This window comes from Triturus cristatus, chromosome 7 (genome assembly GCF_964204655.1).
Source record: "Triturus cristatus chromosome 7, aTriCri1.1, whole genome shotgun sequence".
NCBI lineage: Eukaryota > Metazoa > Chordata > Amphibia > Caudata > Salamandridae > Triturus > Triturus cristatus.
In genome coordinates this window covers 927,359,175-927,374,495 of record NC_140590.1, presented here as the reverse complement: position 1 = coordinate 927,374,495, position 15,321 = coordinate 927,359,175, and the positions used below count along the sequence as shown (strand labels likewise).

The 15,321-nt window shown below is 39.7% G+C and overlaps 1 protein-coding gene across 1 annotated transcript in view; it reads right to left on the bottom strand.

Moving 5' to 3' along the window:
• RANBP17 (RAN binding protein 17) overlaps positions 1–15,321 on the bottom strand; it is a 1,191,453-nt gene that overhangs the window by 462,107 nt on the left and 714,025 nt on the right. Inside the window, exon 16 of the mRNA XM_085617873.1 lies at positions 14,604–14,684. Coding sequence (XP_085473999.1) covers positions 14,604–14,684 — 81 coding nt within the window. The remainder of the gene's footprint in view (positions 1–14,603; positions 14,685–15,321) is intronic.

The following is a 15,321-nucleotide window of genomic DNA, read 5'->3' as shown; positions in this document are numbered from 1 at the left end:
CCTTTCAAAAGTACAGTAAATTTTTAGTAGCCAGATAATTCGGAGGCTTGGAAGACATATGATAAGATGCGGTGTAATTACAATATACAAATCCTTTACTTCAAGTTTTATCCAAAGAATTTTGTAAAATAAACCAGTGTAAATAAAAATAATCATTTTCAGATGGGATTCATCAGACTTAGTTTTGGAAACATATCGACAGAGAAGTAACAATGAGTTGGGATATATTTGTCAGAGAGTGATAGAAGAAAGACATGTACTTCTACGCCAAAGCAATGGAAATAAAGCTGTGCCTTTAATGATTACACACAGAAAAATGGCAAACAAGGGTAAAGGAAAGTCTTGGTAAAACATGGCAAGTTACTTAACTCAAGTGCCCCACGATTCCCTCCCGGGTGATAGTGAGCTCTATAAATCTTCATAACATAACAAATGGGTATCCCCCAACATTAATGAGGCATGATGAGCTCACAAGACACAATAAATACATCCTTTGCGATCTACGACGGGAAAGCACATAGTGCCATAAAAATTAACATGTTGTCATAGCTGTCGCGTCCTCGCCAGCTCTGAAGCACGCAAATGACCAAGCCACACAATGAGCTCTGTAACACGTCTTTTTTTTCGGCCTGCAACCTTTGACTGAACACACTGCATCATAAACTTTATTGACCACACCCAGACACAACCAACTACCTCCCAACTGATTACGTAACTTTGTAAGTAGCACAAGGGTCCTATTGCACATGATCACACAGCACTACATCTCCCCCTTTGTTAAATAAAAAGTATGGACAACATATATACATTAGAGTTCCTTAATGTGTCATCGAGGTGCTCGCACCAATCTTCCAGATCGAGTTGTGAGGTGAAGAAGTTGCACTATCATCTGGCATTGTAGATTTAGACTCAGATGCTTGACTTGAGCACTCACGTGGACTTGTCTCATCTGTGATGTATGGAGCTGACGAACATCGAGGCAGATGCCTGAAATGTAATTAGTCTCTTGTAATGAACTTTCCGGGATTTTGAGCAGTCACCATATGTCCTTTACTTGTTACGACTCTCAATGGATCAGCATCAAACTGAGAGTCAGTCTTGCGTTTCCATTTTTGTTTGACTAGGACCCGGTCTCTTCCTTCGAAAACTTTGTCCTGACCTCCTCTGCGCATATAGGCTTCATTTTGCTTTTGCAAGAAGCGTCTGTGACACAAATCTCATCACTGTCTATTTCTCGGCTCGTGGTCCATTGGGGTAGTTTGTCCCAATGGCTCTCCCAAACAGCAAGGTGGCAGGGCTTTCACCAGTTGTAGAGTGGGGAGTTGACCGATAGGCCTGAAGGGTTGGACTTAAGTCTGACTTGAGATGGATTCCTTTTAGCACAGCGTGTTGAACCACTTTCTTCAGGGTGAGCATTAAATCGTTGAACAATGCTATTTGCCTGTGGCCAGAGATGTGTGTTTTTCTGATGCTTGACGTTCAAGTGACTAAGAAAGTCCTTAAACTCTCTGCTATTGAAGCGTGGACCATTGTCGGATTTGAGAATTAAAGGAACACCCCTTACAGAGAAAATATCATCCAGCCTCTCAATCACTAAGGTAAAACGTGAGTACTCATCAAGAACTAACATGAGACGATGGCCATAGTTTAAGAGTCCAAAGAAATCAACTGCAATTTGTTCCCATGCTTGTATAGAATGATCAGACATATTTGGCGGATGCTGTGTTGTTTTGGGAGATAAGCAGTTACACAAGAGACATGCTTTCAGTTTGCTCTCGACTCGCTCGTCACGGTGAGGAAACCATACTCGGTCTCTGAGAGCTCTCTTGGTGGTGACAATGCCACAATGTTCTTTGTGTGCCAGTTCAATGATTTGTTGCCTCAAGCTCTCAGGTATGACAATTCTCAAACCTCTTAGTATAATATCTTCTTGAGAGACGGAAAGATCTTCCTGCACATTTTGAAATTTTTGATATTCAACATCATTTGTGAGAGGCCGAGTAGGTTTTCTCCATGAATGCGTTGGAAAGATATCCTTGAGTGTGAGCATGTCTCAGTCTATGTTGGTAGCAGCAATTATCTGCTCAATGGATGAAGCTGCAGGTGGGCTAGACTTTACTATGAAATTGACATCGTTTTCAGCTGCTTTAGACATTGCACTTTGATGCTGTAATGGCACTTGTGAAAAGTAATCTGCGGGGGTTTTGATCCTTTGTCAGCTTATGCACAAAAGTGTAATCACACTCTTGCAAACGCAACCCTTCCCCTCGATGAAAGGGGGCATCTTGGCTTTCGAATTTCCTGAAATGGTGAGCAACACTGGTCAGTGACAAGGATGAAATGCTTTCTGTACAGAAACACATAAAAATGTTCACAAGCCCACACTACAGCCAAGTTCTCTTTATCTGGCTGAGAATAGACACGTTCAGTCGGTGATACACTTAAGCTAGGAAAGGCCACAATATGTCACTGATCATTTGGATGTCCATTGTGTTGAGCAAGGATCGCGCCCAACCCCACTGGGGTTGCGTCTTCTATGATCTCAATATGTAACTTTGGATCAAAATAGGCCATTTCAGTTGCATTTTCAATTGCGTGATTGATTTCTTGAAACTTCGGTCATATTCAGAGGACCACTGAAAGGGAATATTCTTCTTTGTCAATTCTCTTAATGGGGCTCTCACAGTGGAAAAGTCACAAATGTATCTGGAGCAATAGCTGGTCATGTCTAAGAAGGATCGCAGCATGGTTACATGTTACAAAGGACAAATGGATCAGGAGTCATTCACCCTTCAGACAAAATATGACAAGAGAATTTGAGTTAGGTTTTGGGAAACTTAGGGCCTGATTACAAGTTGGGCGGTCTCACCACTGTACCGCCGCGGTGGCAGTGGTGAGACCGCCCAACTCGTAATCCAAGAAGACCATGGCGGTCTCCCGCCTGCCGTATTATTATGCTCCTACTGGCCCAGCTGTGGTGTTTCTAACGACAGGAAATATTTTTTCATATGTGTCGATGCTGGTGTGTATATTTTGACTGCACAAGTGTTGAATGTACACATATGCATGGCATATGTTTAAAAATACCTACTACCAGTACTTTCCCACTGCTGGAGTCTGGACCATGTGTGTCCAGTCAATGGGTAAACAGTACAAAACTGACTTTACCGGATTTTGGTGCCAACTGGGTCGTTTTCTTCGGGATCAAGAAGCTGCTGTGAAGGGGGTCCCTGAAGGAAGGGATCCACGTTGGAGACTGAAGGGAAGAAAGAGAAATGGGTGAGTTTCCACCCCAAATCCTTCGATTCCACCGACTCGAAGCAGGCAGTCTTCATACCACGGTCGGCTCAACGGAAAGGCAATTCGTAATTCGGACGGCGGTGAACTTGTATTTACCACCCTTTGAGAGCTGCTTTTCCCCAACCACTGTCGAGGCAGTAAGCGGATGGCTGGCCGAGGTGGCAGTGATTAGGCGGTCTTTCATTCAGCAAACCGCCAACATCGTAACACAGCGGGAGGACCACCTAGTCGGCGACCAGTGAATACGATGCAACGGCAGTCCCAAGACAGCGAAAGTCACAATCAAGCCCTTACTCTTTTCTGCATTTAAAGTGAGACATGCATCAGCGAGCAGACGGCATACTTGTATAAGAGCTTTGTCATGCTCCCTTTGTGTGGCCCTACACACTAGTTTATCATCACTGTAGTTAAAAGCATGCGTGACAGGTTGAATTATTCTGCAAATTATATCTTTAAAAATTTCTGCAGCCGATGAGACATCAAAGCAGAGTCTTTTGTGCCTGAACAAAACAACATGAGTTAAAAAAGTAGCAATATATCTACAGTTCTCTTCCAGCTTGAGTTGATGTGTATTCATGTCTGCTATGTGTGGATCTTGGAGTCTTTCCCTCTCAAATGCTTTGTTGGCCTGGCGCTTATCAATACACATGAACACTGCACCTCCACTGTCCTTTTAATGGCACTACCACTATGGGTGAAACCCATGGCATCGGACCAGTAGAGCGCTCAATGATGTCATGCTTTAATAATGCTTCTGGTTCTTTCTCAATAGCCTCCTGTAAATGAAAAGCAATCGGACAGTGTCGCAGAGCAACATTGATGAAAGTTCTCATTTATGTGAAGTTGCACCTTCACTGTCTTGGTTTTCTCTAGTCCATGAAACAAGAACAGGAATTGACTTACTATTTCAGAATGTGCACTGAGGTTGTATTTGATAGATATCAGTCCCATATCAGCAGCAGTGCTGAGACTGAGTAGACATGTACTTGATGAAGTACCATGGAGGATATGAATTGGTGCTTGTACTTATGTTTTCTGATGCCTCATAGTCGCTACGAATGACCCTTGATTTTGCAATGGCATAGAAGCAGCCCATGTGTACACCTTTGTTTTTGATAGCATTAGACCTGGCACCGGGGATGGTTTGTTGTATTTTTCTGCCGGCATGATATTGATTGATACACCACTGGTTATACTAAAAGTTGTAGGGCAGCCATTCACCTTTAGTGTGATCTCTGGGGAATTTCCAAATGAGTTTGGTCACGGGTGATCTCTCTTTGACTTGTGTTCTTTGCACGCAGCCACTCCTACATAAGCACGTCTTTCTGCGATTGACATCACCATTCCACATCCATCTTCTTCACTGTCACTGGATAATGACATGAAAGAGACTGTGGAAGAGGAGTTTGATGACTGGCTTTGTTTAGCCTTCACTTGCTTGAGTTGATATTGCTGTTTTGCCTTCTGGGCGTGACAAGAATGCTTCTGGAACTTTCTGGCACCCATTTTCTCACATATTGTGACGCACTCAGTTTCTCTTTCGCTTTGCAGACCGTTATGAAATGGTTCTTTTTCCCACAGCTTTTGCATATCTGTCCAATGGCAGGATATTTACCTTTGTGTGGAAATGAGAATCCACATCGGGAACACAATTTGTTTTTGTTCTGAGACATCATCTTAAGAGCCTCCAATTTGTGTTTCTGCTTACTTTTCATTATCAACACTGATTCATTCTGGGATTTTCCAGCTTCCATATCAGCAGCCTGTCGATCTGCACGTTTCTCAGCTCTCGCAGCCATGAGTACCTTTTCTAGACTGAGTGTCACTCTCAAAATGCATCATCTAAACGAATCGGAGAGGAAACTATCGCTGACTCTGAGATGCATGGCTTCTTCATCATTGAATATTCTGAACTTGCAGTGCTTGATGAGAGTAACAAGTCTTTTGACAAACTCATCCATCATTTCACCAGCTTGCGTAGTCGACATTTGGCATCAGATTGAACTTGACTTCCAACTTTTCTTCGATTTGACTGTACGATACATCAACGCTTGTGGTATTTTATCACTCCATCACCTGCAAGGTTCTTCAAGTATTTGATAATCTTTTTGTCATCTACTTCTAGAGCATCTATGAAGTCATTGAACATTTAGAATCCATGCAGTCCATCTGGTGCCAATATTCTGCTTCTTGGCGGTTTCGAAAGGCGGTTTCAAAAACACAGCAGCAACATAAATCGTGTTGGGACTTATTGAGATTATATGCTGTCCTGACAACCGTCGCTACTCACTTGGACCTGCACTGTCTGTAAGCATCAGCTGTGTGCTTACATCTGGGTCGTTGCTCCCAGGTCAATGTTATACGGTGCCATCTTCTTTCTTAACGGTGAGTAACAGTTTTGTCCCTTGCTCATGTTCATCACCGCTCATATCTTTGAGCATCGTACGTGGTTGTCGTTCCCTTTAGTGTTTCTTTGTGCCTGGTCATCTCCGCATTTTGCGCTTTCATGCACCTGGGTGTCGCTGCCTTTAGCTCTTCTTCATATTTGGCTGTTGCTGTCTTTAGAGTTTCTGCTTTGCATGGACAATGGATCTGTGTTACACTGTGGCGCAGTAGCTCTTCTTTCGGCCTTACCAGTAGGCTTCTTGGCAGGCTTTCTGACTGTGCTTCTCTGTAGGGCCTTCACCTTCTTTGAAGGACTTGCTAGAGCGGCACTTTGACTCCATATCTGCCAACCGTGGTCTGCTTCTTGGAGCCGGCGTGGCACGCACGAGCAGTTTGCAGGACCTCGGCAAACTCAAGGAGAGCAGTCTTGTTTCTTCGTGGCACGTATCCCCTACTCATCAACAGTTGCATGTCCTCCCCAGCTCTGAAACACGCACATGACCACACACAGAGCTCTGTTACACAAGCCTTTATTCTACGGCATGCAACCTTTAACTGAACGCACTGCATCATAAACTTTATTGAACAGACACACCCACATACCTCCAAAATGATCACATAACTTTGTAAGGAATCCGCTGATAACCACAAGGGCCATATTGCACATGATCACAGTACACTACTATAGCCATGTGGCATGCCTGTGTCTGTTACATACAATACAATGTTAAAGAAAACAGGACAAAAAAGATAAAGACCAGGCAGGCTCAGTGAGGTAAGGAGGGGTGTTGAAGGAGTGCAGTCTGAGATGCACCGCTCAGGAGGTGTTCGTAAATGAATTCGAAAATAGGAAACAACCCTACTGCCATGGCTGAGGCTTCATTTGCAATGCCTCGTCCAGGGTCTCTAGTTAGGCCATCTACAATTAAGATTTACATACCCTAATGGGAAGAACAACATTTTATTTGTGCCTTTCTGGAGTGTTATTATTTACAAACATTTGGTTATCACAGTTTTAAAATAGAATTTTATCTAACAGCAGTAAGACCACCCTAAAAAATAATCAATTTGTAATTATTTTGACCACATTTGGTGTCTTTTGTATCGTCCCTCAGAAATATCAGGACAAATCAGCTCATTGTATTTAAATAAAACTAAACATTCTTAACTAATATGTGGTAGTGAAAAGAACTGCATTGGGGATGCTTTCTCAGTCAATCAGCGTCCAACCGTTCCCGACTTCACAGCCATTGAACTAAAAAAATTTCAGTTTCTTGCCAAACATTCTGACTCTCATTTGGCATATATATTATTGGATGTGCAAATCCGACAACAGATTTCTGTCCTGAAATAGGTGCTGGATTAATCATTTTGTTCATTTTACAATTGTTATCAAAATCACCATTGCATTTATTTTACTATGCTAACTAAGCATTTCCTAAATTAGACTGCACAGCTCCCTTTTCTGTGCCATCGTGTACTCTTTGTTCTTTGGGATGTCAGCCAGAGCCTTCTGTTGGCGGACTAGAACCCAACAGTGCAAATGAAGCACCCAAGGGACGATTACCCAGCACATAGTGTAGCACTAAATAACCATTGGACGTCACACTTATAAAGCTCTGAAAATAAAATGGAAATGGCAGCAGGGTCTCCAATAAAAAGTAATAGCATTATGAGTGGGGCAATATTTGTTTTCTTAATTAAAATCCACGAAGCAAAGCAGGGAGGAATATTCAATGAAGTTCCTGTAGGGGCAGAGCAAAGTCTAAACCAACAAGGAGAGCTAAAATAAAATATTGTGAAAAATCCTGGGATAAAAATGCAATCTTACAGAAGGAATCGTGTTGATAGAGAAAGAGCTAGGGGTGTACGAAAGTTGCGCAATTTGCTTTCACGTAACACTGAAAAATGTTGTTAGATCACACAAAATTATGCGCAATTACGTGAAATAAAGATTCTTCCTTTAACGATATAAGTTAGTATGAAATAGTTAATAGTTTAAATTTTTGACGAGCGGGTGCATTTTGCAAAAAAAAAAATACAGTGAAAAACAAATGACACAAGCTCATGTCCTGGTTGAGTTAGTTCAGTGATCCTGCACCACAAATGGCAGCGGAATCACATGACGCGGTGTAGCAATGCAATTCTGGGAATTTCAAATAAAAAGTGTGAAGCGAAATTCCTTAAATTACATGGCGTAACATACATTTTGCCTGGGACTAGCAAGAGATATAGTCTGAAAAAGCAAAAGAATTTGAACCACATAAAAAGTCTGCCTAAACAAAATAGCTTAACTATGTTTATGAGAATGTGAACGTAAGTTAAAAATAATAACTAAGAAGAAACAATGTAATATAAAGCGGCAGAATGTTTAATTTGATAATCTGCTAACGATTGGAAAATATCTCTATCAATATGAGCAAAAAATAACTTGAAGGAAAAAAACACTAAAAGCTCAAAACTGAAAGGTGAAAATTTGGCTAGTTAGCACGAAAAATATAGTCTCACTTCTCTTTGATTGAGCTGTCAAACTTCTTTATAGTACAATGTAAATATGTGCATTTTATGGAAAACTTTAGACAGCTGGAAAAACGACATATAAATAAGAAATGAAATAATGTGCGACAGTGAAACAGCCTTATGTATATTTGATAGCAACTGAAAATGTTAAGATTTAGAATGATGCAGCAATCTCTATGAAAGAAACTAGCGCTGGCGTGCAACTTTTTGACAAAGAAAATAAAAAAATCTTAAAGAAGTCGCTTCATCAATGGAGGCCAATTCACAAAACCCTCTCTCTCCACACCCATGAAGGCTTAGGGAAGCGGGAGGTGAGCACAAGAAGATATTTTTAAAGTGAGGAGCACTCCTGCACCTTTGGTTTCCCGCAGCTCCCCTTTTGCGAGGACCGAGAGAGAACTTGTGCAACCTCATTTTCTGAGGACGAGCCACACTGCAATGAAAAAATGGAAGGACGTAGCACATGTGCATGGTTAGTTAAGCTATGCATGGGAGGGGAGGAGCATATGTTGGGTTTATTTTAATGAATCAGAATTCCTCTTATTTAGATTGAAGCAGATCCCGAAGTGAAATGTACAAGGAAGAATAAAAACAGGATTTTACGACAAAAGACAGAATACTTAAGGGTTTCACAGGTGCAGATCAATTTTACACTTACGTTTTCAACAACAAACCAATGGCTATTCGGCAATTACAATGACTGTTGCAAGACTGAGAACAATCCGGTCCCAAATCTTAATTATTCAAATGCAAAAAAGCGCAAAAATTGTTTTAAGTAGGCTTTAAAATGTGATTGTTGTACAAACATATAGTTTTAATTGTCTGTATTAGAAACAGTGGACGTCTATGTATTGTATTGGTATTATTAATTGAAAAGAAATAAAAGCAGTTATACTATTGTTAAAAAAAAACTTTAAAATATTACAATGACCCACAAGATCCTCTTATACCAGAAGCAAATGAGCAGTTATCAATTTCCATTATACAGTGCCACCTATAAATTAAACTTCACACGTGCCTTTCACCTTTGTTCCGATTTATGGTGAACCAACAAATAAGAGCTGATAAACCATACCTACCAGTTCAACAAAATAGAATTAATTCAATTACAGAACACAAGAAACATTACCAAAAGAAAACCCAGTAAACACAAGTGACAGTCAGTTATGTGTAGAAACATATTGCACTATATCAATGTATACTGGATCCAAATTTGGACGTGGGCATGGTATTCGTCCAAATCAGGATTCCAGGCAACAGTTGGTTCAAGTAGCCCTCAGTAAATTGGTTTACAAACAGGCAAATGCTCTGCTCAAGGCAATTCCCTTTCTTTGTAACCAAAATTTCCCTTAAACGAGAAAATACTTGCTTGCCAGGATAAATTGACCCAATTCAACCTGCATTGTTGAATGCGATAAATAGGATGTTCAACGATAAAAAGTATTTTAGTGTTTGGATCAAAATGATTGACAGATGGTACACCATAGGTGTAACGTCTTCCTAACCTGGGCTAGTGCTCCAATGACCACGCAACACACAAAGCTTAATATTACACGGCTTTATTCTGATGCGTGTAACTGCAAACTCAACATTCTAAAACAAGCTTTCTTGGCATTATGCACTGACACCTACGTCACAGCTCTACAGAGTCTGCTGGGAGCGAAAGGGGTACTGTTATAAAATATCGCAAGCCACTACATCTCCCCCTCTGCTAAATAAAAAATTACACATTTCTACAAATCAACTAATATATATACAATCACATTTCTTCAATCAACCTTCTTGGCGCTTTAATTATTCAGCCTGATTTGGCTACTGGAGGCTCGGAGCCATCTTCTACACTGTCGGAGATCTTCAAAAATGGGGAAGAAGTAACACCAGTCACTGGGTTCTCAGGTTCAGTCTTTCTTACACGATCTTGATCAGAAGACCGATGAATCAAATGCAGAAAGCGAGAAGAGTCTCTGGTAACAGACTTCCCAGGGAGCTTGGCAGTCACTATATGTCCTTAAGGTGGACACAACGTGGAAAGGTGCAGCATCATATGGAGCATCAGATTTTCTCCTTTGCAGTTAGTGAACAATCGCTAAATCTCCAGTTTTAAACTTTATGTTTTTTTCATGTCGCCTCTTATCAGCATGGGCTTTCATTTTTTCTTTATTAACCAAGTCATTCATTCGAGTTGAACGAACCTCTTTCTCTTTGTTGGTCCATTGAGGTAACTTGGTTATCAATGCTCTCCCGAACATCAAAGTTGCAGGGCTTTCGTCCGTGGTCGAGTGAGGTGTTGCACGATAGGCTCGTAGGGTGGAATTCAACATAGTTTGCAAATTGAGCATCTCAAGAGTTGCACACTGTACCGCTTTCTTTAGCGCACTCATAAAACGCTCAGCAGGTTTGTTGGCCTGTGGTCACAAAGGTGTACTCGTTTGATGCTTTTCAATCAGATGCTCCAGAAAATCCTTGAATTCTCTACTGTTGAACGGCTGCCCATTATCAGATTTCAAAATGGCTAGAACGCCCCATGTTATAAAAATGCAGTCAAGTCTCTCAATGACTCCTTCATGAGTTGTGCATGAGAGATGCTCTATTAATGGAAATTGGGAGTACTCATCCACAATTACCATCAAGTGATGTCCAATGTTGAGTGGACCAAAGAAATTGATGGCTATTCTCTCAAAAGCATTCTTAGGGATTTCTGCCATGGTAAGAGTATTCGGAGTAATGCTCGCAGACAGGCAGTTACAGAGATGACATGCCTTGAGCTCCTTTTCAATCCTCTCATTTACATATGGAAACCAGAGTCGATCTCGGAGAGCTCTCTTTGTGGTAACAATATCATAATGTCCTTTGTGAGCCACTTCATTTATTTTCCGTGTCAAACTCTCCGGAATTAAGATTCTCGACCCTCGCAGTATAACTCTTTTCTCAGTTACAGACAGTTCATCTTTAACGATTTTGTATTTTTGGTATTCAATCTCACTGGTGAGAGTTTGAGCATGTCAGTTCCACGATAGATGTGTAATTATAACTTTTAACGTCAGCATATCACTATCATGGCAAATGGCAGTGATGAACTAGGCTAACGATATGGCAGCTGGCATATTTGACTTTACAGTGAAATTAATGTAGGCTTCAGCCTTCTTGGATGGAATACCTTGACCATGTTCAGGCACTCTGGAAAAGCAGTCAGCAGGGTTTTAATCCATCCCTGGATGATGTACAATGGTGTAATCATACTCTTGTAATTCGTGTCCCCACCGTTCAATGGGAGGAGGCATCTTGGCTTTTGGATTGCCAAAGATACTCAATAAAGCTTGATGGTCAGTTACAAGAGAAAAAGGCTTTCCATACAGGAATACATGGAAATATTCACAAGCCCATTCCACAGCCAAACTTTCTTTCTCAGGATGAGAGTAAGCACATTCTGTTTGGGACAAACTTCTACTGGCATAGGTCACAATAAGCCTTCGAGCAAGGGTGTGTGTGCTGTGCAGTGCCAGGATAACTCCTAACACAGCAGTGCTAGCGTAAACAACAACCTCTGTATGAAGCTTTGGATTGAAATAGGACATTTCAGTAGAAGTTTAAATGGCCTGTCTGATTTTCTTGAAACTTCTCTCACATTCTTGTGACCACCTGATTGCAACATTTTTCATTAACTCTAGTAAGGGAGCACTTACAGTCACAAAATCTTGTATGTATCTTAAACATTAACTGGCCATGCCAAGAAATGAATGCATCATAGAAGCATATTGTGGGGGATCAGCATTTTGTGTCCATGCGGGCTAGTCAGGCCAGCAGTCAGCTTAACCCATTGCCTTCTGAGCCTCTCTGGGCCAGATAGTTTCCATAATTTTATAGTCCCAGCCAGTTGTGCAGGTCACCATGACGCCATCTTCTGTGCATTATTTCCTGCCGCTCTGCATCAGATTACTAAAGCCTTGCGTTTTTAACATTCGCAGATCAATTTCCAACCACTAGTCATGCCGACCCTAATAATTTAACCGCTTTACCATCAATGGCACCTTAATTGATCAACTAGTCAATCAGTAAGTTCAGCCTTTGCTCCAAAACAACACTGGGATTTTCATTTAACCCGAGATAACAGTTCTTATCATTGGCCTAAATCACCAAATTCCAACCATTAACTAAGGGTTTTATAATGACAGTTTTATCAAACTAAAGGGAACTGAATGCTATAATCTCACCAGGTAGTAAATTCATGTGGTCCTTGGACTTTACAAGTACGATTCAGTACATTTCGATCATACCAGCTAGTTAAAAGTAGAAAAGAAAGACTGTCTACCTCAGGACATAAAGGTGATCTTAGCTATCAACCACTCTCTATAAATGTGTGTTCAGTGCCCCATTCTTCAGAAGAGAACTGTGTATCTACAAATGAATTAAATTAATCTGTTCCCAATTATAGTTTATGTAAGCAAACCATAGCATTTTAGTCTTTAATAAATACATTTCTAATTGAAAATACACAAACGTAAACTTGATGCAATCAGCTTATTTGCAAAATATTTCTCTAGACTTAATTTCTGAGTAAATTTCAATACAATCAGAGGGTAGATGAATGTTGAAGCTAAAACAGAATAAGAGTCCTCTTGACAGGACCTTAAATTCCGTAATTCAAAGAATGCTATTTTTTTCTTTGACCTTTGAGACATCAATAGACTTGCTGAGAAGGGGAATCTGTTTATGGAAATCTTGTGCTACTGTGTGAACACTGTATTTAAGCACATACCTTCTTGCCACGGGCCATCTCGACTGATGGTAGAGCACTACAAAATGATTCATACATTTTGCTGTTCCTCACAAGCATCATTTAAAATTGAGACTGAACACTGACTCCCCCAGAAGTGTCTACACCCTGCCTGTTCTCTCCATTTGTCTACAAATTGGATTTGATTTGCTATCGGTGACTTTGAATTCTGGATATAGTAAGCACATTTATCTATGACTTCTGTTATTTTTAGGTATAATCAGTGAAGGTCGACTGCAAGCACCAGCCTTTAATGCCAAGCCGACTGTACTGTATGTCTACTAATTGTAAAACCAAAGGATAGACAGGACATCCCCTCAGTCTGGAATCTTGTGACTGAAATGTGCTCCCTTTTTTTAAAAAAAAGGAACGTATTGTTCAAATTGTTCGGTGTGATTTATAGTTGTTTTATTGATTTCCAGTGAATATATTAAATATATTTAAAATGTAAAATGTCTTCAGGCTTTCTAAGATTTTAGTTTCTCCCTGTTGTGTTTGACCGTTTCTTGGTTTGGAGTATTCCCTCAACACCTGGATTGCCCCTTTGGGGTTGCCGGTGCCACTTTACAAATCATCTTTAGCTCAAATGTATCCTTGTTCAGTAATAATTGTTTTTCTATTTCATGAAATTATATTACTGTATTTTAAAATATGTTCAATACACAAAGATAGCATTCCATTTAAAAGAACATAACTATCTTACATGTCGTATTCAATACAATAATTAAATATCATTACAATTACCAGTTCAGACAAAGACAATTAAACACACTAAAAGGAAAAAGTAAGTTTACATAGTGAATGTCCAAGAATGACTGACACTACCATCACTATCAGAAACTAACTACAAAACACAAAAAAAAAGTAAGAACGCAAAATAGAATCAACCCCACAACAAATTCTTACATCTGTTTTTAACTAATTTTTCCATAATTAAATCTTAATTGCTACATTTTAATCTGCACATTTTGCTTTCTTTACCTGTCTTGCCCAAAACAATTCCACAAAGCTTTTAACCTGCTGAATTATGTGAAAGTCTAACTTCTCAACAATAATCACACTCCCGCCTACTACAACCTACCGAAGCAAAACAGAAGCCTCTCCCAGATGTGCCGAAGAATAGAAAAAAAACAAAATAAACCTAAAGTAAAAACATGATTGTTAAATTGTAGAGTACCAGAAGGGAAGGATGCTGGCACGAACACTATTAAAATGAAAAGACGCAGTACCTGAATCAACGTTGTGCGATAAGGAATATAGGGTTAAATGGTTGAGCCTTAGAGTCAGCCAACAGAGTCAATAGATGGCAAGGTGGTACATGACCTGCAAACAACACAATTTTTCCAAGTGTTCATCATACTAGATGTGTGATTTCTGAAAATTCCATTGGATAAATGAATGAATCATTGTAGTAAATGTTTACATATCATATGTGTTCATCCTCATCAGCAAATTACTACAAAAACATGACTGTATTCTCAACATAATAGGAATAGATAAAACTATAAAACAACATTAAACATTGATAGTCTAGTAAAATTATAACAATTCACTGGATGTGTTAAAGCATGCTAGAGAAAGAAACATAACCAAAGTAGTAGATGTTTACACAAGAAAAGGATATCCAACTGAAAGATCATTGAGAAACTGGAGAGTCCTTGAAATCACTGGCTCACACCGTCCCCAGTATTTAAGGTTTGTTACACTAGAAAGAGAAAAAAGAATAATAACAAAACTAATCAACCATACCGACAACAAGATCAACAGAATGAAAAAGACTTGTTGTTGTAAGGTTTGAAGACTCACAACATTACTGTTTTATAAACAAGAAAGATGCACTGAAAAATCAGGTTAAACAAAAGGTTTATAATGCAAATAAAAAGGGGTTCCCCTGCAAACAAATCTAGTTCCTAAAGCAGGGATAATCTACTCACGTGCGCAATAATATTAGGCAACTCTTCTTTCTTAACAAATAGCAATACAGCATAACATCATAAAGGGCACATCATACAATGACCAAAGGGACAAGTGGTAAATGTCACATTTGGGTATATTTATTATGCAAAAATGTAATACAGATAACATACCATGAAAATTAATAAATATCTCATTATTCTTCTAAGACAAAATTTCAACATCACAAATTATTGTTGTACAAATCCTATAGTCTCTCATTCCCTCCCATCCATCCTCAACACAACCACACTATTATTTTAGATGACAAAGCTCATGTATAATCATGATAAATGCATATGAAATGCAACGTATGAAAAAAATCCAGCAGTATTTCTCAAGACAAATATCTCATTTATTAGCCACTGTTTTGTAAAAATTGTATTAAT